General features: G+C 58.1%; 1 protein-coding gene and 2 long non-coding RNA genes across 4 annotated transcripts in view; 2 read left to right on the top strand and 1 right to left on the bottom strand.

Moving 5' to 3' along the window:
• Positions 1–406: 406 nt before the first annotated feature.
• Positions 407–24,979, top strand: part of SEPTIN9 (septin 9) — a 151,424-nt gene continuing 126,851 nt past the window's right edge. The window contains exons 1-2 of one of the 2 annotated variants that reach the window (XM_032456737.1): positions 407–528; positions 15,719–15,775. In XM_032456737.1, the coding sequence (XP_032312628.1) occupies positions 510–528; positions 15,719–15,775 (76 nt within the window). In that variant the 5' untranslated portion in view covers positions 407–509. Of the gene's footprint in view, positions 529–15,718; positions 15,776–24,115; positions 24,855–24,979 lie in introns of those variants that run through there. The other variant, XM_032456739.1, reaches the window with a different exon arrangement.
• Positions 15,788–19,913, top strand: LOC116656720. Its single transcript, XR_004311618.1, has 2 exons — positions 15,788–17,291; positions 17,502–19,913. It is a non-coding gene; the product is annotated as an uncharacterized LOC116656720 (long non-coding RNA).
• On the bottom strand, positions 19,924–24,116 carry LOC116656719. The gene is made up of 2 exons (XR_004311617.1): positions 23,950–24,116; positions 19,924–21,451 (listed from the first exon to the last, which is right to left on the bottom strand). It is a non-coding gene; the product is annotated as an uncharacterized LOC116656719 (long non-coding RNA).

Below are 24,979 nucleotides of genomic sequence, written 5' to 3'. Positions count from 1 at the left end.
GGCCCCGCAGCCGCTCCCTGCCCCCCTCCTCCCGCTGCCACCTGGCGCGGCCCAGCTCCGCCCGGACTCCGGACTGGAAAGTGGCGGCGACGCCCCGGAAGGAACCATTCGCGCCAAGGGTGGGGGGTGGCGCCTGGCAACGGTCACCACCTTGGCGACCCCCACCCTCGGTCAGCCTGTGTCGGGGCCACATCGTCGGGGCCGCGGGGGCGCGCCCGGGCTGAACGGGGGCGAGCGCAGGACCCGGCTCATGGTTGCCGCTCCCGGGCCGGCGTCGGGATGCGCCGCCCGTGGGGCTCGGCCAGGTGTGGGGCTGCGCGGGGCGGGGCGCGGCGCGCACCTCCACCGGGCGGGGCGGGGCCGGGGCCGGGGCGGGGCCTCTCCTCCTCCCCATCCCCTCCTCCCCGCCCCCATCCCTCCCACTCTCCGCCCGGGATTAGCGACCTGGGAGCCCGCGCCCCGCGGCCTCGCCGCCTCACTTCCCTGGGAACGGCGGCCACGGCGGCACCATGAAGAAGTCGTACTCAGGTGGGCGCCGCGCCCGGAGCGGGGAGGGGTTGGTGTCCCGGGGCCAGCACTTCTCACCTGAGCAGAAGCGCTCGCGGGTGGCCGAGCGGGTCCTCGAAGTGGGGGCGCCGCGGGGCACCAGCTTCCGGGCAGCTTCGATGCGTGGGGAGTTCGCGCCCGCCAGTTGACGCAGCTCCACCCAGATCTGGATCGTGGGGGCCTGGAGGCTCTGGGCTCCCCCGACGGAGATGGCTTTCTCTCCTTTGCTTCAAGTCGCCACCCTGAGGCCTGGGGCCCGCGCGCTGGTCCGAGACCACCGGTGCCCTGGGAGAGTCTGGGTGCTGAGCCCTCTGACCTCTGCACGGTTGGGCCTCGCCTCTGACCGTGGCCGAGGGTCTCCTGCCCCTGTCAGTCGGCCGCTGCTCGCTCGCGTTCTGAAGAGGCCACTGTGTGAGACACTGCCCTGGGCTGGCCGACCCTCCTGCTCGCCCTCTTCCCCTCTTGCACCTTCTCTGGAATTGCTCACTTTACAGGCGCCGCCGGTTGGGGTGTGTTGGGTCCCTCCTGTGTAAATGTGTGCGTGGGAGGGGGCTGGGGGAGGATTTCCTTGGGGTCAGCCTCCAGGGCTGGTGGTCCAGGCCGCAGCATCCTTTCTTTAGGTGACCCTGTTATTCTTGGAATAACTCTGTGGAACACAGGAAGTTTGCCAAATGGGACCAGTCAGCAGCACCCGGGCTTGGCAACTCGCGTTCATCTTTTGGGTGTCAGGTGTGCTGGCATCCTGACTCCACTCGCTGACCTCACACAGGTGGAGGGGGCCTGACCAGCTCTCATCATTTGCTCAGGAGCCTTTATAAGTGTTTTCCCTTCTGGTACACTGAAGTTCCATTTCATGGATGGGTAAACTGGGGCCACAAGTTTCGAAGGGCAGGTTAAGGGTAACCCAGATCTCCGTTCTTTTGTCTTCCTTGTCCTCAGCCATCAAATAATACATGACATCTTTTCTGCTCACTCCTCAAAATTTCTCCTCCTGTTCCTCCACTTAATCTATTTGGACATGAAGTTTTCTGCCAAGGACTCAGGAATTAATTTTTCTTGATAAGAGGACAGAATGATGGTGCTGAGTTGAAGCTGAAGAGGTCCTTAGTGCCATCCCCCTGCCTTGGGGCCATTTTCTGGTCTCCTCTTGCTTTCCACATTCAGAAATCAAAACAAGTAATACGGAATATCTCAAATACAGAATAGTCTCAAAGAGGGTTACTCAGAACTTCCCCTAAAAATAGCCTTCTGGGTAAGTGGCTTAGAATTTCAACTTTCACCCCCTGTTGCAAACAGCATGGCCCTCAGACACCCTGAACACAGCTCTATCCCAGGAGTGCAGGCTCATTGATGTAATGGTGGGGGAGGAGGGGGCTTCAGGTGGCATAGGCTGGGGTTTGGTATTTGGCCTGTCTCCCTCCCCAGCCTGCTCCAAATGCTTGAGATGGTTGTGGGCATCGCTGCTGCTGCCTGGTGCGGCCCTTTCCCCGGGGCTCCAGCCCAGTGCCGCCCAGGGGCACCAGCTGGCTCTTGCCCTTTGCTCTTCGCTCTTCCTTTCCTTCTGGTGGGTCTGGACATTTGGGGTGACCGAGGTCCCCCCAGCTAGCTGACATTTTCGTTGGAGACTTTGAGACCCTCCTACCCAGATGCCAGAGGGCCTCTGAGACAGCTTGCTGTCTGTCTCTTCTCCATTCCTGCCCCTCCCCTGCAAATTAAAAAAAAAGAAGGTTTTTGCAGTAAGTGGAAGTAGGGTTTATGGGTGAGTAGGAACCAGCTCTTGTAAAGGCAGCCTCTGTGGCTCTGGTGTTTACCTGGAGGGGCGGGGCCCTGGAGAATGGGCCTGGAAGGGCTTGGACCTCTTCCAGCCTGTTCTCCTGGCAGTGGTCCAAGGCGAGCCGGGTCACTTTGTTGCAGTTGTGTGGGGTCAGGCTGGGGAGGGACAGCCCAGTGGCAGGGTGGGCCTTTGGCCCCATTCTGAGGTTCTCCAGTTCTCTTGGTGACCCTCCCGCCCCGTTCTGAGTAGGGGCACTTGGCAGAAGTCACACTGGCCTTTAGCATCCATTCCCTGAAATTAAGGACAGCAGCAAAGTGTGAAAAGTCCCCCAGTGTCAAAACTCGAAGGACAATCAGGAGGGCTTTTATTTTTCGCCGAGGTTGAGTGGGATTATTGCTTCTGGATCCACTTATGGGCTCGTAAGTAGATTGAATGATTAGAATGTTCTCAGTGCATCTGGTTTGAGCACTCGTCAGTCTCTGAAAAGGGGGACATTTAAAAAACCTGTGTTGGGGGTGCCGAGTGCCTTGGGTCTGTGTACATTCGTTGAACGCATATTATGTGCTGGGCATGTACAGCCAGGGTCTTGAGGGCACGAAGATGATGAAAGATGGGGTCCTTGCTTTCATGGAAGCTGCTTTCTCACTGGGGAGGCAGGACACAGGTGGGGCCCCGGCTGGTAACAGCACCCCCCCCCCCCCAAATGCTTCTGAATGCCCTGGCGGGAGGCTTTAGCTGGAGATGAGGTTGAACTGGGCCTTGAGGAATGAGCAGCTTTTAGCAGGTGGAGAATTAAAAGGATCCTTCCAGGTGGGGAACAAAGCAAATGCTCACTGGGGCTGCAGGATGCCAGGTGGGTTCTTGGGGGGCAGGCTCTGTCTGACAGCTCCAGTTCTGCTCCTGGCTCCTCCCGGATCCACCTCACCGCTTGCTGGGGCACATCTGCACCGTGTGGTTAATAGCAAGGGCTCCTGGAATGAGATCCTGGGCTGGCACCTCCTCGATGCGGGGCAAAGCGCTTGATCTCGAGCGTCTCATCTGCCTCATTTGTTAAACTGGGACCATACTAATTTGTTGTGAAGATGAAATGAGTTGGTGCAGAACCGCTTGGAAACGCCTGCTCTGTCTCTAGCTTGCCGCTGTCATCTTCCTTATCCTCATCCATGGCCGGCACCCTCCGCATGCCTCTGCTGGTTTGGAGGCCAGGAGCATGGCCCAGGCTTCTCCCTGGCTCCCTGGCATCAGAGCTGGCTGCTGTCTGACCCTCCCAAGTCCTGAATTTGGGGCTGTCCATTTCATACCGGGTCACATGGGGCCTGCCTTTCAGTGGCCCGGGTGCTTAGCTGAGGCCTGAGAGCCATGGAAATAAGGACTCACATCAGTCCGGAGTGGACTTGGGAATTATGCTGAGATGTTTGGTGGCTTTTGGGACATCCCCGGAGGGGTACCTGGCCTATCAAAGGCTGAAAAGCTCTTGCATTGCGACTCATCCAGAGGCCTGTGCAGGGCGGGAGGCTGCATCCAGAAAGCAGGTTGGAGAGATTAGCCCGCCGAGCGGGCCTTCCCCACGCCCAGCGCTCCGGGAGCTGACTTCTGGGAAGGAGAGAGCCAGTCCCAGGGCACTAGCCTCCAGTGAGGGCAGGGCGCTAAGGCCGCTTCCTTCCCCTTCTCGCCCCACCCCTCTGCCCCCTCCTGCTCCTGTCCTCCCTGGCAGCCCCGTCTCTGCCTCCTCACGTCCAAGCCTGCCTGCTCTGGCTCCTGCAGGGGACCTCGGCCGAGAGAAACAGCCACCTTCTGCCATCTGTCTGGGGTCTGTTGGACTTGGGCCCAGGGTCATGGACCCCTGTGGACCCCGAAGCCCCCCAGCTGTGGGAGAACTAGCTGAGCCTGAGTCCTGGGGCTGGCCCCCTCCCAGGCTGCTGCAGTGGGGGGAGGCACAGGCGGGCTCCCCCCAGACTGCAGTCACCTGCCCATCAGCATCTCCCCAGCTGCCCAGAGGGGTTCAGGGAGCTGAGTGCCATACATGCACCTAGCAATGCACCTGAGTTTGAGGCAGCCTGCCTTCTTCCTGGAACTGCCAGGTGACCCGTTCCAGCCAGGACAGGGGAGAAGGGACATGAGCTCACTGCTTAGGGGCAGCAGTCTAGAGTTTATGACCAATTGGGGGGCGGCATGTGCCTGGAGCTCTCAGCTAGGTGTCAGCACAGGACACCTCACCTGAGGACCTAGGGACCCCCCTCAGCAGGAAAAAGGCACACCCCATCCTCCACCCGGCTCCGTGGGCCGTCCTTCTCTGAGACGCCCCGCCCATCCCTGGCCCCACGTGGACGGGACCTGGGGGTGGGACCTTGTTCCTACAGGCACCACTGTTTGTCTGTGAGCAGTGTTGCGTGGGCTCTGCAGTTTGCTTAAGATGTACTTGATAAGAAAGGTTCAGCACACATCAGCGCAGGGCCCAGCCTGGGGCTGATGAGTGCCAGTTCCTGGGCGGATCCAGCTGGTGGCCTTGGGGGAAGTGGGGCTGGAGAGAGAGGCCCAGGCCTAGAGGGGGATGATGAGCTTTTGGATGGGGAGGGAGGTGACATGCTGGGTTCCTATGCCTCTGTTGGAGCTGTTACCTTGGAACCCCTGGCTCTCCATGTTCCCCAGAGATTTATGGGTGATCGGTGGGCATGAATGGCTGAGTGAAGCCCCCTAGGGACCTGCACAGAGCACACAAGATCACAGCCCCCACTGTGCTCCAGGAGAGGCCTTGGCCTGAGAGTCCCAGTGGCAGCTGCCAGAGTTTGCCTGGGCCAAAGCACTGGCCAAAGGGAGTCTGTCCTGGTGGGCATGCAGACACTGCATTCAGACCTGGGGCTGCAGAGCACTGAGCTTTGGTGGGAGAACTGAATGGTCCCGGAGGCCGGTGGGCTGGTGGCCCCTGCCCCCTCCCTGTTGGGCCAGCTGTAACTGGGCCCAGGGACTCTGCCGAGAGGCCTAGAGCCTGTGGCTTTGCTGCAACAGCTGGGCTGAGCTGGGGGGTGCCAGTCTCCTCAATGTCCCTGGCCTGTTTCGAGTCTCCGTGTAGGTTGTCATTCATTCCAGAAGTATCTGCTGGGCACCACTGAGTGCCGGGCTCCGTGTGTCCTTCCCGCACCCTGGCGGCTCTGGGCACCACTCTGCTCCCCACTGTTTCCCTCAGTGTTATCTCCCTGGTCCCGCCCTGGGCCCGGGTCCGCTTGCAGCCCTGTGAAGAGGGGCATTGAGCCCCTGCCGGCCCAGAGGGGCGGGCAGCTCTGGGCGTCCTGCTGTCAGTGGCCTCTGGGAAACTGCAACAACTGAGCTTTGTTCCGGGCCTAATCTGACCTGGTTCTGTGAAGCATGACTGCTGGCAGCCTGTGAGCCTCCAGAACAGGCCAAGGGGCGGTGGCAGGGACAGTAAGATGATCCCAGGTCAAAGGGCGGCCCTTGGGCCCTCTCTGGCAGGAACACAAGTCCCAGTCATCCTCTGAGCGTTGCTGGCTTTGTGTCAGAGGAGAGGGACCCTGAAGGGCTGCTCTGGGCTGCCTGTGTGGGCCCCAGCCTCCCAGGGGCCCCTCGGAGTGCCAGGTGGGGGAGGAGGCCCAGATCACTCCCCCTGGGGAGTAGTGTCCTCCCTGGCCTGGGGTTTCAGAGGTGGGGCCAAGGCAGGGGCCTTCCTTTTCCCATGATGGACGAGGGGGCCTTGCCCTCCTTCTGGCTCCTGGAGAGGCCTGGCTCCTCCTGAGACTCTTAAGGGACATGCAGTGAAACCGAGGCTGTGGCTGGGCCCCCTTGGGCCCCCCAAGGCTGCACCTGGGAACAGGGGGGCTGGCCACAGCTGCTGTGGAAGTCCCTGAGAGCCACGCCTGGGCCCCTTGTCCCGGCCAGGCCAGGCATGTTGGGGCAGCAGCGGCGACTGTCTGCCCAAGCTGGGGATCACTCCCGGTGACTGTGGTTACCAGGCAGGGCTGGGCAGAGGCAAGCTGGCAGGCCGCCTCGGGCTTGTCCTGCGGATCAATCTGACCCGCGTCCTGGGGCTTTCACAACCTTCCCATGGCCTGGGCCTCCTGTTTGCAGCAGGATCGGGTCCCAGCAGGGGAATAATGTGCCTGTAACCCAAGCCACTTGGAAGTGGGTTAAATCCAACCCCTGCCATCTTCCAGCCTAAGGACTAGGTTAATCAACCTGGAGGGAGGTGGGGGGTGGTTTGCAAAACTCACTAATGAATACATGACTTTGACTCAGCAGCCACAGGACCCAACGTGTCGAGGGGGCAGGTGTTGGGTTTTGGTGCAGAGGTGACCCGCTGCAGACACCGTGGGGATGCCAGGCGGTGGGATAACAGCTAAGTGCATGCAGTGTTGGCATCATGGGATTAAAGAGGAGGAGGTAGATTTCTCATCGACACTGCCTCCAGTGTTAGGGGCAAACCCTCAGCTACGGGGAGGGGGAAACCCTGGGAAGGCAGCGCCTTCCGGGTAGAAGCAGATTGGAAGACACTTCAACGGCCAGATCTGAGCTCTATTTTTTAAAGGAAACCTTTCTAAAATACATTGTGTATCTGTTCTTTCTCTCTTGCCTTTTTTTTTTTTTGTGTGTGTGTGTGGTTCTTTTTATTCATTGCTTGTTACGAAACAATGTGAACAGGAAATTAAGGGAACAAATTCTCCAGTTGCAACATTGTGTTTCGTGTATCCCTTCGGTACTTGCTTGACTTTATCAAAGCTACATAGTGTTTCTCCGCAGAGTTGCGTATTCTCTGTAAAATCTTTGTAAACTCTGCTCTTTTCGCTTGAAGTCAGATCTCAGGCATGGATTCCACAATTACGATTTGAATGGCTCTGCAGAATGGCTGTCCCCGGATTTACCCAACCCCCCCCCCCCCCAGAGCTCTGCCAACCTGGGTGCTCTTCCTTGGTGATGTGCCCCGGTGACCCTGACTCCAGGGCGCTGTGCTGAGCCGAGGAGGTGGCAGTAGCCGTGCTTACAGCTGCGGGACCCGGGCTAGTTGGATCCTGGAAATTTTTGCAGGCAATTCATTTAATAAAATGTTGCCCACGATGACTCCCTATTCCAGCATTCTTGGGATTGCTCCCAAAACCCAACAAATGTTCCTAATGCAGCATTTTATTAAGAGGTTTAATGAGCAGCAAATGCCATTTGCCCTGATTATCAGCTTGCTTCTAGCCACTGAGAAGTCTACTTGTGGTCTAGAGGATTTGCCCTGTTGCCTGCAGCCTGTGGTCCCCCTCTCGGACTGGCGTGTGGTGTTGGGGCTCCACCCAGCTTCCTCTCTCTGTCTCTCCTTTGGCCTCTACAGGATGTGCCTGTACCCTAGGAGGCATCTCGTTGCTTCCTTGGCCCAGCTGAATGCCTTGGTCTTGGAGATGGGCCGGCTGCCCCAGGTGACCAGCCACCTCTCCTGGCGATCTTTCGTTCTGCTGTCTGGTTACGTGTGCGGTGGTTTCTTCTGGAACCTCCGGTCTCCTCCACAGGCCAGTCAACAGCGTGGCCCCCCTGGCCAGTCCTCTGTGGCTGCTGTTTTGTTTCCCCCACCTCACCATCTCCCTTGTCAATCCTCCCGGGGCCTCTGCCCATCACCCCTCACCCCACCTCCCTCTCTGTATATCTTCTCAGTAGAAACTTAGGACCATCTACAGGTGGATCTACAGGTCTACTTCTGTGGTGAACTTGGGTACCCATTCAGCAGAAAGTCTCGAAGACTGGCTCAGGCTTTCCCATATTCTGGGGTGCCCCCTCACTGCTCCTCATGTGGTCGTCAGCTGTTTCTGGCTGCTAGCCCCCCTCCACCTTACCCACTGTTTCCCCCTCAGTCCACTGGCCCTACTTTGTCAGCCTGCTCATATCCTCACATGTGCAGTTTGTTCATGGCGTGTGAACCCGGGTTTCACCCGGAAACCGGAACCACTTGAGGATTTAAAACAGAAGGACTCAAATAGTACAGATGGTGGGAAAGCCAAACTGGTACTCCTGAACCTGCACATTGGGATGACTAGCAGTCACCTAACTCTGCATGGAAATGACTGTGAACCATGGAAATGTCACCCAGCCAAATCCAAGCTCAATATATTTCCCGTTTAACGTCTCCTCAGCAGGAGCCCCCTGATACCCGCAGTCCCTCCACTGGTACACATGCAGGGGAAAGGGTGAGCGCCAGAAAACAGACAACAGTCTTAACTGATCGGAGTTAAAGTTTTTTCTGTTTTGCAAATTTTACAAAGACGCTTGACTGTGTGAACAGTCTGAGGCCCTTCTCGGTGCCTCAGAAGGGAGGCACGTGAGCCAATGGCCCTGGTGCTTGAGGTTCCTGAGCTTCACGGAGACCACTGGAGACCAGCCATGGGCAGTCACTGCCGCCCCATCAGAGGACCAGAGGGAGGCAGTGTTGTTGGAGTCCAGGGACCAGGGTCAGCGGGTGGGAGGCTGGATGAGGGTGGGCCTGCCTCCAGCAGACAGAAACTGCTGCTGGAGAAATCTCCCCAGGCCGCGAGAGGGGGACAGGTCTACCCGGGTTCTCCCTGGCTCCCGCCTTCCAGTCTCCTCCTATTGGTTGAATCCAGCCAAAGGCTAAAGACTTGGGGACCAGGAGACCCCAGGCTGCAGCGGTCAGCTCTTCTGCCACTCAAAGACCAGCTGGGAAGGGGCGAGGAATGGAGGGGTTCATTTATGCTTAAAATTATTGTTTATCTGACATTCAGACTTAACTAAAGGTTGTGTATTTTATATGGCAGTGTCTCTTGTGTGAGTGGGACCGAGTCCAGACACCCTTCGAGGGAAGGGCTCTGTGGGTCCCCGGGCAGCGCTGACGTCAGGGGATGGACTTGACCGTCTGGTGAGGCTGGTGAGGCTGCGGCCGTATGTGGGCGGAGCCGAGCCCGGCCCTCCTCTCACGTGAGCTGCTGGCGCTTCCCCGACCTGGGGATATACCAGTGTTGCCTCCCCACTGGCCTTGAGTGTCACCATGGGCACTGAAAGGCCAGCTCACTGTCGGTCACCATTGTACCTCCAGACAGTATCCTGCTGGTGTATGCTTGAAACAGCGCCTGGTGCAGAGAAGACATCCAGTAATATTTTCACGACTGTGAAACTGAGTGTGCCCCAAGATGCAGTGAGAGCTGGAGGTGCGCTCACACCCTGATCTCTGACTCTCACCCAGGCTGTGGCACGGCCCCGAGGCCTGCGGCTGGGCCCACCCCCCTCCCCGACCCTCAGCATCGGGCGCCAGGGCCCCCTTTTGCTTGGTGCTTTGTCACTGGGTGGGCTGTGGGCTGGGAACACCTTTGCCCCTGACAGAAGGAACGGCAGGGCAGAGCAGGATTCAGAGAAGGGACTAGAACGCCTGGCTTGGAGGCCCAGAACTTGGTTGAAAACAGAACTTTTTGCGGTATTTGGTCTTTTGCTGGAGGATGTCTCCGGGGCAAAAGGATACTGCACCCTGCGGATGAATACCTGAGGTTCCCTTGAATCGGTAGCCCCAGCTGCCGGCCCGGGGGAGGAGGAAGGCTGGCCTGCAGGTCTGGTCCATGCACACCTCGGCGGACACGGCCAAGGGCAGGGGCGGGAGAAGAGGGGGGAGGCTTATCGCCTTATCTCAGGTTCCTCTGAAGATAAGGCTGGAACGTGGCTCTTCTGAGCCTCAGAAGAAGCTGTGGGAGACTGTGTGTCCTGGGGGCAGGTGGAGAGTTGGGGGGCTCCTGGCCAAGGTCCCTGTGCCCCTGGCCTTCCTTGAAGGACTCTCAGGAGTTTTAGGAAAACATTGAGAATTGATTCTTTTCTGTAGCTAAGCTCTCTTCATTATTGCAGATGGATGTGAATGCCCGAGTGTTCACAGCGCCCCTTCCTGCAAAGCCCCCTTTTGAGAAGGTGGTGACTTTCTGGCTGGGAGGGGCTGTCCAGCCCTGTTCACTGTTGGCACGAGAGCAGGAGGGTGAGTGAGTGTGTGTGAGTGTGTGTGGGTGGGTGGCTGCGTCACCCTCCCTTGGGGACAGCCTGACTCCTGCTCTCCCCTTCCTTGGGTCAAGATGTCTGGGCTGTCCCAGGGGCACTGAGGACAGCCGTGCTGATCGTGGGCAGGGACAGTGTCTCTGCGACCCCAGTAGGAGAGCGGGATGGAGCCTGGTGTTCCCGCCATTCGTGTGATAATAGCAATCCACTAAGTCTATGGTCTGTGTAGGCCCGTAGTGCCTGGTTACCCATTTCAACCTTGCCTTTTACCAGGTTCCATCATAAAAACTTACTTGGAAGGGAAAAAAAGGAAAGGTCTTCACAGTGACCGTATCCTTCTCTCTTCTATCCAGGGTCCCCAAATTATATGCACAGGGGACCACCCGTGAGATCATATCTGGGCTCCTAGATGCGAGGGGGCCGGCACCGGTCTGCCAGCACCTGTGCCACGGGGGACTGCACCTGGCATATCTGTGGCCAAGGAGCAGGAAGGGCGCCAGGCAGTTTACCTGGAGGCAGACTCTGCCGTCACACTGCGATGGTGGCTCCCTGCCCCGAGATGGTCCCCTGAGCACCCCAGGTCTCCTCCCCCCGCCCAGGTTGGTCCTCTTTCTCTCGGGGACCCAGGGGCCCCATCTCCATGACTGGCCACCTTCTGTCCTGTTTGAAATGCTGCCCTTTCTTTCTCTCTGGGACACCGGCCAGCACTGAGTCCTCACTCACTGCCTTCTCCTGTCTCTGACCTCATCTCACCTGAAGCGTGTTTTATCTCGCGGCTCACCGGCTCACCGTGGGAAGCCTGACTGGTGTTTGCCACTGGCGTGTGATTCGTGAACATTTATGAAGTGGCCTTTGCCCCGGCCTCCGTGAGCACAGACAGTGGTTGTGGGTGTCTGGGGTGGCCAGGGCTGGGAAGGCCCCAGGATTCTGAGCCTCCCAAATCCTGGCTGTTTTTTCTGGATCGTGGAAACTGCCCCGCCTTCCTCTAATGTGCAGCCCATCCTGGAGGCTGGACAGTTTTAGGCTAACCTGAGTTGGGAAAGAGTAAAATATAACTTTTTTTTTTTAAGGTTCTTCTTCTTTTTTTATTATTGAAGTACAGTTGATTTACAATCTTGCGTTAGTTTCTGGTGCACAGCATAGTGATTCAGTTATATGTATACGTATATATATTCTTTTTCAGATTCTTTTCCATTATAGGTTATTACAAGATATTGAATGTAATTCCCTGCACTATACAGTAGGACCTTGTTGTTTATCTGTTTTATATTTGTAGTGTGTCTATGTTAATCCCAAACTACTAGTTTATCCCTCCCTTTCTCCTTTGGTAACCATAGCTTGTTTTCTATGTCTGCAAATCTATTTCTGGTTTGTAAATAGCTTCATTTGTATCATTTTTTAAGATTCCACATATAAGTGATACCATGTAATATTTGTCTTTCTCTGTCTGACTCAGCTCACTTAATATGGTAATCTCCAGGTCCTTTCATGTTGCAGCAAATGGTATTATTTCATTCGTTTTTATGGCAGAGTAGTATTCTATTGTGTGTGTGTGTGTGTGTGTGTGTGTGTGTACTGTGTGTGTGTGTACACATATACACACATACCTCATCTTCTTTATCCAGTCATCTTGAGACATTTAGGCTGCTTCCACATCTTGGCTATTGTAAATAGTGCTGCTATGAACATTGGAAACATTGGTATCTTTTCAAATTAGAGTTCCCTCTGGATATATGCCCGGAACTGGGCCTGCTGGATCATATGGCAACTCCATTTTCAGTTTTTTAAGGATCAAGTAGAACTCTTGGTAGCCTTTCTTGGGGTAGCAGTACCCTGGCTGTCACGTGCAAGGTGCCTTGGTTATAACTTACATTTTGTGTAAATGTGTCAGCACAGGGCAGCCAAGCTCTGTTACTGTGCAATTGTAGGTCCCTGGGCCCAGGCTGGTGCCTGTGTCTGGTGTATAGTAATAATAATAATATTTTATATTAGTCTATAATTAATATACTAATAATGGTAGTATCTATTGAACATTTATTTTGTGCCCGGTGCTGTGCCAAGTGCCTACAGTGTGTGACCTCATTTCATCTTTGTCACCTGTGCGTAATCATCGTCTCTGTCCCCTTTCTGCAGACAGGGGAGCTGAGACGTGGAAAGGGGAGGTCACTTCCTGGGGCCTGGTGAGGTCTGGATTCGAACCCTGTCTGACTCCAGGCCTTCCTGCCTCCCTGGCCTCCGAGAACTCAAACCATTTGGTCTGGGACAACGCCAGACAGCTGAATTTCCAACCATCTCCTCTCTTTCTGAGTATGCTTTATTTTAAAATCACATAAAAATAACTCAATTTGCAACTGGCAGGGCTGAGCCATAAGGTGCCTTGGAGGCTTTTCCGGCTGCTCAGGGGCTCAGGCCTCAGGAATCAGGCCCCGGGGGCTGAGTTTCAGCTGCTCTTGGCCTGGGCTTTGTCCCAGGGCTGCGGTGGAGGTGGCACCCAGCAGGGGTGCCAGGGGGCGCGCGGGACACTTCTCTATTAAGGGAGTGCTCCTTGCATCTTCTCGGTGCCAGGGGCTGCCTGGCACCAGTGGCGGGTTTTGGGAAGTCTGAAAAATAAACAGTGTAAATAAAGCAAAGCTCCACCCGAGGAATCTGAGACAGGCGCTGTCTTCCTCGTGGCTGTGTCTCCACCCCCCGCCTGTGTCTGGTTCTTGGGGATCAGATGCCTGGGGCTGGGGTTTCACCTGAGTGGACCCTCTTCGTTTTTATCTTTGTCCAGAAGCCAGAGGCGGGGGCGCGGGTGGCCGTCCAGCTGGCCTGGGGGGAGGCGCGGCCAGAAGTGACTCGATCCACAGGAATGTGGGGCCCGTGCCTTCTCCATCCCTCACCACACTGTTTCCATATCGGGGACCCACTGGACTTATGGGCTCAGCTGTTCCCACTGGTGCCGCTTTCAGCCCAGACAGCCGAGCTCTACGTAGCTCGTGTGTGGGGGGAGGACAAGGGGTGCGACTTCTCACGCGTCGCAGGCAGCGCAGCTCCGGCTTAGGTGTGTGGCAGCAGGACACAGCCGTCGTGGAGGTGAGGCCGGCTGGGCCGGACCTGGGGCCTGGGACGCGCACGCTCAAGCCTCTGCCCTCTCCCGGCCTGAGGGGCCTGTCAGTGCTGGGAGCCGCGTGCTGGCCCCGCCTGCCCCCCGCAGGCCTGAGGCCGTGGTCTGTCCAGCCTCTCTGTCTGGCAGGGCCGGCCTGCAATCGCCATTCTGGTTGGACTTCTGAGGAAGGACAGAGCTGTCACCACAAAGCAGTGAGCAGACACGTCTGGTGTCCAGTGGGCCCTGAGGGCAGGGCGCTGGGACCTCTGCCCTGGGGGGCCGCGGATCCATGGGGTGCATCGGTGCGCTGGAGCCACTAGGAGAGAGGGAGAGAGTTACTACGAGGAACTGGTTCACGCCGTCACGGAGACCGAGGACGCCCCCCACCTGCCGTCTGCAGGCGGGACACCCCAGGAAGTCTCGGGTGTGTTCAGTCCAAGTCCGCAGGCCTGAGAACCAGGGGAGCCGATGGTCCGTCCTCAGGCAGAAGAAGACCGGTGCTCCCTCCAGTTCATGTGGCCGGGCAGAGAGAAGATCCTCCTTCCTCTGCCTTGCCTTCTGTTCAGGCCCTCAGGGGAGGTGGTCTGCTTTACCCAACCCCCCAATCAAACGCTCATCTCACCTGCAATCACCCTTACAGACACAGCTGGAAATAGTGTTTAGCCAAATATCTGGGCACCCGGGCGTCCAGTTAAATTGACACATATGGTCAGCCATCATCGTGGCTGGGGTGGGGATGGGGGCATTGCAGGAGATTCGACAGCCTCACGGCTTCTGAGCCTCGCTTCCCTCATCTGTGAAATGCAGTTGGTGGCTCCTGCCTCGGGGGGTATCACGTTGAGTGAGGGGGAGAATGGACACAGAGCTCATGGTTGTCTCAGAGCCTTGGCAGTGGGCGTGGTTGTGACTGCACAGCGTCCACCTGGTCCTCCTTGGTCCCCCTTCCCTGCCCCATGTCTTCTTGAAGGCGTGTCGGGCCCCCGTGCTCACCCCACCCAGAACCACTCAAGTGTGTACCTCTTACAGTGTTGTTTACATGGTGGGTGAGTTCACCTAAAATTGGGGCCATGTTGGGGTCCTCCCAGCCCAGAAAGAGGCCAAGGCTTAGTGGCAGGTATCTTGCTCATTTTGGGCAGACCTGGCCCATGTTGTTGACCCATACCTAGTCATCCTGCAAACATGGAGAGTGTATGCGTCCGGGGGAGCTGGACATGAAGACCAGGTCTGCAGGACGCCCTGCTTAGGGCTCTGGAATCTTTAGAAAGAAAGTGACTGCATTCACTCCTGGTCGGTCGTAGTTTAGCAGCGAGTTTGTGGAATGAATGAATGAATGAATAAATGATACAAGAGCCTCTCTGGAGGACGGCAGGGGAGCAGCTGGCACCTCTGACCCCAGCGTTCTGGGTTCTGGGTGCATGTCAGATGGCAGAGGCTGCAGGTGGGTGTCTGGCTCCAGCCTGGGCCCCTGCTGCACTGCAGGCCCTTCTCCAGCTTGTCTCGCTGTCCGTGGGAAGGCCTCCGTCGGGCCAGCGTGGGTGTCCCTGCCACTGTCTGCAGGATGGCCTGGTTGCCCGGGTGGCAGACTCAAGCCCCGTGACCTGGCAGCGACAGGGCGGCCGCCTGCTGGGAGCCTCTGGGGTCTGGTCGGCTTAGCGCCTCAGCAAATCTGTTCGAGTTGGGACTCGCCTGTCCTGTGCCTCCCCAGGGATCGCGTGCCGGGCGGAGGGGTGTGTACAGGGAGGCACGAAGTGGAGGTCTGTTCTTGCTCCCTCCGGGGGTCCGGGGAGAGATCAGTGCGTCCTCCCTCCTCCTCGTCCGGCCCACTTCCCCCGTGTTATAGACCCTGGGGCAGGGAACCTCGCTTCCCGAGACGGGTAGATGCAGTTATGCTGGGACCTAGCCCCATCCCGACCTGTGCCCGTACATCTCCATCCCACAGGCAGTCCTGGCGACCAGGCACACTCGAGTCAAGCCCAGACTTTGGAGTCTGATGGACTTGGCTCCATTCTGGGCTCAATTCCTCACAGCCGAGTGGCCTCGGACAAGCAACTCGACCCCACTGAGACCAGGCTGTCTTATCTGCAAAACAGGGTAGTGAGAGTTAGGTGGGAAAATGCATGTAAAGGGTTTGGCTGGCCAGGGGCCAGCAGCCAGATGGTGGTGGCTGTTACTGCAGGTGGCGGCCGGGTCCCCGTGTTACCTGGGAGGACCAGGGCCTCTGGCCCCACAAGGGATGGGTTCCAGGTTCTGGAGCCCTCGGCAGAAGCCCAGGGGAGGGTATGCCCAGTGCTAACCAGCCCCCAGTGGCCTCAAGTGACCTTTGCCCTCTGCCCCGTCTTTAGGAGTCGCGCGGACCTCCAGTGGCCGTCTGCGGAAGCTTGGTGACCCGACTGGCCCGGGTAAGTGCCTCGTTCCGCCTTGGCCCCCCTCTGTGGGTCTGGGGCAGGAGTCACTGCTCACAGGCTTGGAAGAGACTTGACCACCACAGCCTGGTGTGGGCAGGGCGGAGGGGTGGGGGGCATGCGGGGGCTCCGCCTCTCAATCTCGGGGCCCCAGCCAGGTCTGTGCGGCTTCTCCCCACCGGGCACCTCTGCCTCCCAGATCTGCCCCCAGGGCAGCCATCCAGGAGGCTACCTTGCAGTTTTGTTGGCATGTCCAGCAGCCAGGCCCAGGGTCCGTGCTCCTTCTGTGGCCTCTTGTCAGAGGACATTGGGGCCCAGAGAGGGAGGGACTTGTCCCCCCAAGGAGATGGCAGAGATGTGTCAAGGACCTGTGGGGTGCCAGACCCCAGGCCGGATGGGCGGAGGGACATACTGGTGATGTGGCAGCTGTTCTGGAGGAGGGGATGTCCCCACCGGGGGCCCACACCCCACCTTCAAGGCCAGCCACATCCAGTACAACTCTCTGTGTCGGTGGATGTGCTCTGTACCCGCGCCATCTAGTACGGTAGCACCTGAAGGATACACTGTTAAGTTTATTTTATTTATTCATTCATTTGCATAGAATTATTTAATTTATTTTTAAAATTAATTTCCACTTAATGTGTCCATGTGGCTAGCGGTGCTGAAATTAGGTGGTTCCAGACCACGCTGGCTCTCTGGGACCCCAGAATTCTGCCCCCAGATGTTCCCGAGCCTACTTCCGGGGCCAGCCCAAACCTCTCCCCAAGTTTGTCCTCCAGAGGCGACCCCCAGCCGGTGGGCTGGGCACCCCCAGGGCCATGGGATGGCCGAGGGCGGCTCTTTCTGGGGAGCGGGGTAGGGGTGGGAGTCATGTCAGACGGTGCGTGATGTTCAGGCCGCATGTATGAAGCCCTTGCAGGGCAGGATGGGGCTAGGGGTGGGAAAGGAAGGGTGACGCAGGGCTGGAGGCCTCCAGCCTCCAGGGCGGTGAATGATTCACATCCGTGGTTAAGCAGGAGCCCCACCCCCTGCAGACATGTTAGGCCGCTAACCACTGGGCTGTCCAGCCGCCGCTGTGTTCCTGGGGAGCTTTTCTTGGCTCCCCCTGCCTCTGCAGCTGTCTGCCTCTCTCTGGTGGGCCTGATGGGGCCTGATGGGGCCTGATGGGATGGGGGAGGCCCCTGCACCCTGGGAGTGAGGGCTGGGGAGGCTGGTGTCCTGGGCTGTGTGGACACAGCCTCCTTCTGGCCGTGACTTCCCCTTGCTCAGACTGGCCAGTTCTGTGCCATCAGCACTTGGCAGCTGTGGCCACGGCTCCCCTTGGAAGCCTAAGGCATAATTTGCCCAAGCCCAAAGCGGCAAGCCATGATCTGGGTTTCACATGGGACCGCCTGCTGACACACGAAATCCTCTCTCTGGGGGCCCCTGCGGGCTCCGGCCCAGACACCCGTTCCTTGTCTTCCTGGTTCCTGTCTCAAATCCCTGCCTCCCAGTGGCTAGGACCTTGTTCCAGGTAGGGTTCTTTCCTGGACCCCCAGCCTCTCAGCCCCCTACTCCCTCTGACCCTCACAGAACCCTGCATTTGGAGCCGCCATCCACCCCTGCCCTCCTCCCAGCCTGACCTCTGTCCCACACTCTGCCTGAGCTGTGTCTGGCCCCTGCGCCCCGGCTCTTCCCCAGAAGGCAGAGGGCCCACATTGTGGTGCCTCCTTCTTTATTTCAGGATTTCACGAGGCTGTGTTTGGGACTGGGAGACCAAGGGATGGCTGTTTCTGGCATGAGCCACAGTCCCTCAGCCCAGACGACACCCACGGTTGACCTCTGACAGCTTACTCACTTCCTGTCTTTTTTCAAAAAAATGGAATTGTTAGGCATATAAAAAATGTAAAGAATAAAATAAAGCACCTGTGCACCCACTATCCCGCTTAAGAAATAAGGTGTTACAGGTGTAGCCCAAGCACCTGGGGACCCTGTTCTCGCTGGGGGGGAGGGGCGCCTGTCTGAATTTAGAACTGTTAGAACTGCTCCAGTGAGCGTGTCTGTACCACGGGTGGTGTGTCTGCACGACATGCCGCCTCCTCCTGGACGCCAGGAGCATCACATCACGTGTCCCAGGGAGCCAGCCTCTGCCCTGTGCTTTTTCATGAGATGGAACAACTTTGAGATTTGTCCACAGAGATCCATGTAGCTTAGTTCATTTATTTTGACTGTGGGCGGGGGTTCCTCCGTGTGGGGAGGTGGAGTTTTCTACCCCTCGGCCTGTTGCTGGAGGTCCAAGGAAGGGTTTCTCTGTTCCAAACACTGCTGGACAAGTGCTCGTGGGCAGACGGGCTGGGCTGGGGAGCTGCGCACCCCCTGCCCTCCCCAGTGGCCTTCTGGTTTGTTCCTACACTCACCCGATTTCTGTGCCGTGAGCAGCCGGTCTGGGCAGCTGCCTCCCAGACCAGTCTCCGGCCGACCTTTGCCCTGGTTCCCACGGCACATACATGGCGTTTCCGCCGTCTACTTCCTCACCTCGCTGCTGCCCAGCCAGCCCAGCCCGCCGGCCCCAGGCTGGGATCCCTGGGGCCTTCTTCTGCCCTGACTTCCGGTGCGTGGCTGGGTCCTGCCTCTCCTCCTTCAGATACCTCCGGGGTGGTGGCCTCGGCCCCAGTTGCACCTTTATTCCTCCGGGAGTGGGGTCAACAGTGCCCCCTCCTACATTCACGTTCACTCAGAACCTCGGAAAGCGACTGTATTTAGAAATAGGCCTTTGACAGGTTAGTGAAGGGTCTTGAGGGGAGGTCATACTGGAGTTAGGGTGGGTCCTAACTCCCTCCTAAGAAGAGGGCCACATGGAGACGGGGGCAGGGATTGGAGCTTTGCAGCCGCAAGTCATGGGATGCCTGGGGCCACCAGAAACTGGAAGAGGCACGGAAGGATTTTTCCCAGAGCCTCTGGAGGGACCACGGCCCTGCTGACACCTTGGTTTTGGACTTCTGCCTCTAGGACTGTGAGAAAATCAGTTCCTGTTATGTTAAGCTGCCGGTTTGTGTGATCTGTCCCAGCGGCCGCAGGGAACTAGCGCTCCTTTCCAGTGGTTATCGCGGGTGGTCAGTTCTCCCCCACGGAAGGATCTCCCCAAAACGCTGCTGTCTGGGCTGCGTCCCTGCCCTCTGGGGTCGGGGGAAGAATATGATCCTTGTGGCTTCCTCCCCACCCCCACCTTCCTGTGCTAGCTCACCCACCCCTACCCAGCGTGTCTCCAGCCCAATGTCATTGCGCTCAGCTGTACTCATTGTCCTACTGTCGTCGTCCCCCATGGACAGTAACTGTCCACTGTCTCTCCAGGGCAGCACAGGAGAACTGCTTGCCCTGCCACTGAGGGAGGGAGGGAGGGAGTAGGGAGGGAGTGTCCTCTGCTGGGGAGATGGTCCAGGAAGAGGCCCCCAGAGTCTTGGCCACTGTGCATCTGACTCCTGGGCTCCCGCAGGCACCCCCAGCTGTTACATCCCCTCCTACCCCCGACACCCACTCCTCCTCCATTTCTCTCCTGTCTCAGCCTCGCCACCCACCCAGGCACTCAAGCAAGAAGTCTCAGTGTCGTCCTTGACCTCTGTCCCCCCAGAACTCCCAAGTCAACACAAGATCTTGTCAGCTCGCCTCCCCCCACCATGGCCCTTGGTTGGGCCACCCGTGATCTTGATGTGTCTCCCCTCACCCCTACCCTTTCCTCCCAGCAGAGGCTCCTCCCTGTCCAGTCAGCATTCAGAGGGCTTTACTCAGTCCCTCCCGAGTGCCTGGGCCAGGCCAGTTGGCACCATTTACGAGCTCCTTACAACAGATGTGGTCAGTGTCCCCTGGCTCGAAGAACCTTTGGTTCCCTTCTCCCCACGGGATGACCTGTAAACTCACTGTGACGCCTCCCAGCCTGGCCCAGCCTCCCACTCTGCTCTGATGGGTCCCAGCCCTGGAAGTCATTCTCTTTCAGGGTAATTTGACCCAGCCTGACAACCCCGTTAGCAGGTGGGCGGTGGGGAGTTCTGCATCCTCCCCACCCTGGGGCTGGGCGCTTGCGGCAGGCGGCCAGTAAATATCATTGAACTGAACTTGATAGGAGAAGCTTGGGGGGATTGGCAAAAACAAAAAAACAAAAAAAAAACAAGTTTAAAACAGAAATATCAGTCTCTTTTTGCCTTGGCTGAAAAGTCGCTTTTCTGTTTGCCTTCTGGAGAAGAAATTTACGGAGGATGCCTTGTCTCCAGGGAGGAGGAGGAGGAGAGGTAGACCTGGTCCGGCAGGGCAGCTAGCAGGCACGGGTTTACATTTAAGTTATTTATTTAACACAAATGAAAAACTCAGTCCTCAGTAGCACTGGCCACGCTGGAAGCTCTCAGCCACACGTGGCTGCCACACTGACCTTGCAGATACAGACGTTTACATCAGCGCAGAAGGTTCTGTTGGGCAGGGCTGGGCTGGGTTAGTCTCCACACTGGATCTCACAGCCATTGTTCATTGAGTGGGCATTTATTACGTGCTTACTGAGCAGGCAGAATGTTGGGCTCCCAGCGGGAAGTGAGAGGCAACAGCCCTTTGGGGAGTTTTCAGTATTCTGCAGAGTTGAAGCACGGGGGGCCTTGGGGCAGACTGCCAAGGGCCCTGGTCTCCACGACGCTGGATTCCCCCTTACTCTGCACAGGCAGGTGGGGGCGGCCTTTAGGAGTGAAGTGCCAATCCCGGCTTCGGCAGGGCCGCAGTCAGGGAAGGATGGCTGAGAGTGGGGGCTGTTAACCGTGGAGTTTGGCCTCATCTGGGCTGCTCGTCTCCATTGTCCAGATTTCCTTCCACACCGATCTGGAAGAACTCCCAAAGCAACAGGCCAGCCCAGGCTGTTTGCACCAGTAAACCCTGTGGCTGTCCCCAGGGCCGAGAGTAGCGGGATTGTATTTATTTAGTTGCAGCTGAAACTTGAGGCACAATAAAGAGTGGAGCAAAGATTCCGGAGAGGAATGCAGCCGGCCCCGGGCCCGGACCCGGCTTGCTTGGGGAAGCTGCGGCAGCCAGACTGGGGCTGGCCCAGGAGGGCCTCGGCCGGCTGCCCGGCTGCTGGCAGGTACAGTAGCAGTGGCTGCAGGAGGGTCAGTGGGAGGGGCTTGGGGGATGGAGCGCCTTTATTTTTAACTCAGGGAAGCAATGGAATCTGGGGATGAGCAGGAAATGAATGGAAAAGTCAGTTTTTAAAGTGACAGGCTGGCGGCCCCTCTAGCTTGGAGCTGACTGTGGAGTGGTCCCATGTACCTGTATGAGGGGTGGGGAGGTGAGCAGGGCAGGAAATCTGAGCCCAGAGCCTCAGGAAGTGTCCTTTCAGTCTGATTGCTAGTCCTCCACCTCCTCACAGGCCCCTCCCCAGGATGAGCACCGGGAAGAAGATTGTGCCCTCCCGAGGCCCCTGATGCCCAGGTCAGGATCACCTACAGCTCTCGCTCCCTTTTCTCCTGGCCTGGGATCGCCTCTCACTTCTGTGTCCCCTCCCTGGTGGGTGCGGGGGCAAGCAGACGTGCTTCCTGGAAGAGGGCCTAGCTGTATCTTTAAAGATAAAGCAGTCCTTCCTCCTTCTTACACTGGGCCCCTTGCTGGCGACGGTGACATCGGAAAGGAGGTGTCTGGGAATATGCAGAGCGCAGGTGGAGGTCTCTGGAGTGAAGGACAGAGAGATACTGCTTTTAGAACGGTCTGGAAGGGGCTGTTGGACAGCTGTGCCCACCCCAGCAGGTGGGCAGGCTCGGGTGGCCGGGAACTGGGGCTGGCACAAGCAAAGTTGCCCCAGACTGTGGCCCGGAGGGGAGGGGGTTCTTGCCTCCCTAGGATAGCAGGCATTGGTCCAGTTTGGGAAGTGCTGGCTTAAAAAGCCAGCAGACACCCCACCCCCACCCCCCCCCACCCGCCCCGCTGGGACTACTCTCTGGTTTACTATGCTAGTGGGCCTGGTGAATTTAAGATTGGGACAAAGTTTTGCATAACCATAGAGCCACATCCATATCCTGCTGGATGGGGGAGCCATGTGGGGCTCCCGCTTTGGGGATGCAGGTCTGGCCTGACCTTGCCAGTTGTCCCCTGAGTGGCCAGTGCTGGGGTCGGGGCTGGGACTCCTCAGCAGTGGGGGCGAGGGGCTGCCCTCCCGCTCCCCCTGCCTGGCCTCACCCTATCTGCGCCCAGCCTCTGCGCCGGCTCATGACTAACACGGCCCCATTGGAGCCAATCAGTGCTGCCAGGTTTTTGGTTTCAGATTATCCCTAGCTTGGGCCAGAATGCTCAGATTTTTAGGCATGGTTGGGGAATGGACATTGAGCCAGACTGTGCTGGGAGGGGGGTGCCCAAGGGTCAAAGCCGTTCTCGGCAGCTGCACCAACCACAGCAGCAAAACCCACAGCGCGTGCCACCGGCGCCTGCAGGAGGAGGCGGCCGGGACGGCTGAGGCCATGGCGGGGCTTCTTGTCCCGGCCCACCCCGCGTTTCCCCAGCCGGCCTGGGTCTGCCGCCTTGCGGGGCCTTCCTGGGCCTCTTGACGTGGCTGGAATGGGTGCCGGAGGGTCCCCCATGGCATTCGAAGTGTTCTTTCTTTTCTGTAGTTTCTAAATTTATTATGATGAACACATAGTGCATTTATACTCAGTAAAAGCAATGAGGAAGAGTTCTCTCAAAATCAAAAAAGAGACTGAATGAACAAACCCCCAAACCTCCCTGACTCCCACCGTTCCAGCTCTGTGGCTGTCAGTGGTTGGTTTCATGTGGCGTCGTGGAATGAAGTGCAATCACGAGAAGACGTGGCCCGGGGAGCGCAGGCCCATGGGCTGTGGTGTCTGTACGAGTGCCCCTTGGCGGCTGTAACAGACGCCCACACACCACGGGGCTTACACCAACAGAAGTGCCTTCTCCCACAGCTCTGGAGTCCAGAAATCTGAAATCAAGGTGTCCACAGAGCCGTGTGCCCTCCTAAGGCTCCGAGGGAGAAACGTGTTTCCTTCCCTGCCTCTTCCAGCTTCTGGGGGCTGCTGGCTTTTCTTGGCTCATGGCCGCATCACTCCGGTCTCCAAGACCAGCATCTTCGCACCTCTCTCTGCTCATCCTCTTCTCTGTATGTCAGATCTCGCTCTGCCCCCTCTTAGAGTGGCGTTTAGGACCCACCCTGATGATCCAGGACATTCTCCCATCTCCAGATCCTTCACTGAATCCCACCCACAATGACTCTTTCTCCAAATAAGGTCCCCTGCACAGGTGCCAGGGATTGGGTTGTGAGATCTTAGGGGTCATCATTCAGCCCACCACAGTGCCCGGAAGTCTCCAGACCCACCTTCCGTCACTTGGAGCCACCCTTGGAGCTGTCCTCCAGGTTCTGCTGGGGGAGGGGGGTTGCAATTTGGTGTCTCCCAGCAGGTGTCACCCCACCCAAGAAGATGCCCTTACTACCTAGGAGACTGCATTTGGGGTCCTACCCTGGGCAGGAGGGGACAGGGACTTTGTGCCATCCAGTAGAGAACCGTGCATAGGCCTCTTGTGGGAACACAGCTCACGTGGCCGTGTGGGGCAGGGGCTGCAAACTCAGAGGCCGCTCTGGAGGAGGGGCTGGCATTTAATGAAAATGAGTGAGGGGGCTGGGGGTTGCGGGTGGACCACAGCAGACCAGAAAACGCGCTTTTATCTAAAGTGAATAGCACGCCTCAAACCAGCGCCGTGTGGCTGGGCCGGAAGGCTCGTTCAGTGCGGCCACGGGCCATGAACCCTCCCTTTTCCGACAGAAGCGGAAAATCTGGAGTTCTCAGTGCGATTGCCCAAGTATTCGACACTGGCACGAACACATGATTGCTTTAAACAGGGTCAGGCAGACAAAACCTGTTTCTTTGTCTTGGGCAGAGGGTTGCCAGTTTGAACCCTGGAGGTGAATAAAACTTAAAGAGCAGAGGGGATGCCCCCCAGTCAAAGCCCCCCAGCCCTCACCCTTAGCACGTGCTGCCGCCCTCCCTCTCCCCACAGAGCTGCCAGCTGAGCAGCCCGGGTACCCCAGTGAGCAGCAGGAAGCAGCACCGAGCCCCCAGCCCAGCCGGGCCCCCCGTCCCTGCCCAGAGAGGCGCTGAGTCTGGGGAAATCGGTGGCGAGGAGCCGCGCTCCCTCCCGGGGGACGGCGGGAGACTCACTGACTCATGAGTGTGTGGCAGGAGTCTTCCAGGAAGTCTCCATCCCGCGCTCTCCCTCTGGCTCAGGCGGGACGGCCAGCTGCCTCCGCCACCGCCACCGCAGGCTGCCGGGACACCCAGGCGTCTGCCGGGGTGACTTCTCTGGGCTCCTCCCCGGCAGGTGCTCCTGAGCCGGCCCTCCGCCGCCTGCCCGGGGCGCGACTGCCCCTCCTTCCGGCCGGGTCGGGGTTGGGGTGAAGGGCCGGCGGAGGTTGGAGGGCAGGCAGGCGGGAACCAGGCTTTCCAAACGCTGGAACCAAAGGAAATCGCAGCATCGCGGGCCGGGGTGGGGGAAATGAAGGACTTTGGAAGTCGCCAGGAATTCGACTCTGCGAGCTGGTTTCCAAGAGGCTAAGTTCAGCTTCTCCAAGTGGATATTAAAAAGGAGCAGCGAGGCTCGGGCGGAGGGGCCGGAGGGGGTGGAGAGAAGGCCGCCGGAAGCCGCACGCTGCACCTCTGGAGCCGCGCACACAAAGCCCGGCGGCCGGTCCTCGGCCCAGGAGGACCCAGGGGACCGCAGCAGCCTTTCAGGGTCCACGTCCGGCCCTCGCGCCCGCCTCTTCTTTTTTTTTTTCCACGTCTCTCCTTCACTCCTCTTCCCCTCCCGATTCAGAGACAATGCTACTTCGGTTTGGAGCTCTAACATATGATCAGCACATGGAAATGTGGTAATTTGGATGTATTCGTGATTGCAACAGATTGAAGAAATTAGACCAGACAAAGAGTGTTTCTGGAGGAGGAGGAGGAGGCAGAAAGAGGGAGGGAGACGGGGTGAGAAAGGGGAGGACGCCTCTGGAAAGGGGGACGCCGGGACTCCCGCCTGCTGCTAAATATATCCGTAGTGATGGAGAGAGACCGGATCACAGGTAGGCCAGCGGCCCTCCTCCCCGAGGCTGCCCCTTCCCCTTAACTCAGAGCTTTCTTTATGGTTCGGGAAGTAGGCACCCTGGGGTCACTTTGACTCATTTCTGTGGGCCTACTTCTTTCCCTT

This window comes from Camelus ferus, chromosome 16 (genome assembly GCF_009834535.1).
Source record: "Camelus ferus isolate YT-003-E chromosome 16, BCGSAC_Cfer_1.0, whole genome shotgun sequence".
In the NCBI taxonomy this organism is placed as follows: Eukaryota; Metazoa; Chordata; class Mammalia; order Artiodactyla; family Camelidae; genus Camelus; species Camelus ferus.
Note: the sequence above shows the minus strand (reverse complement) of the source record. Positions and strands in the feature narration are given on the sequence as shown.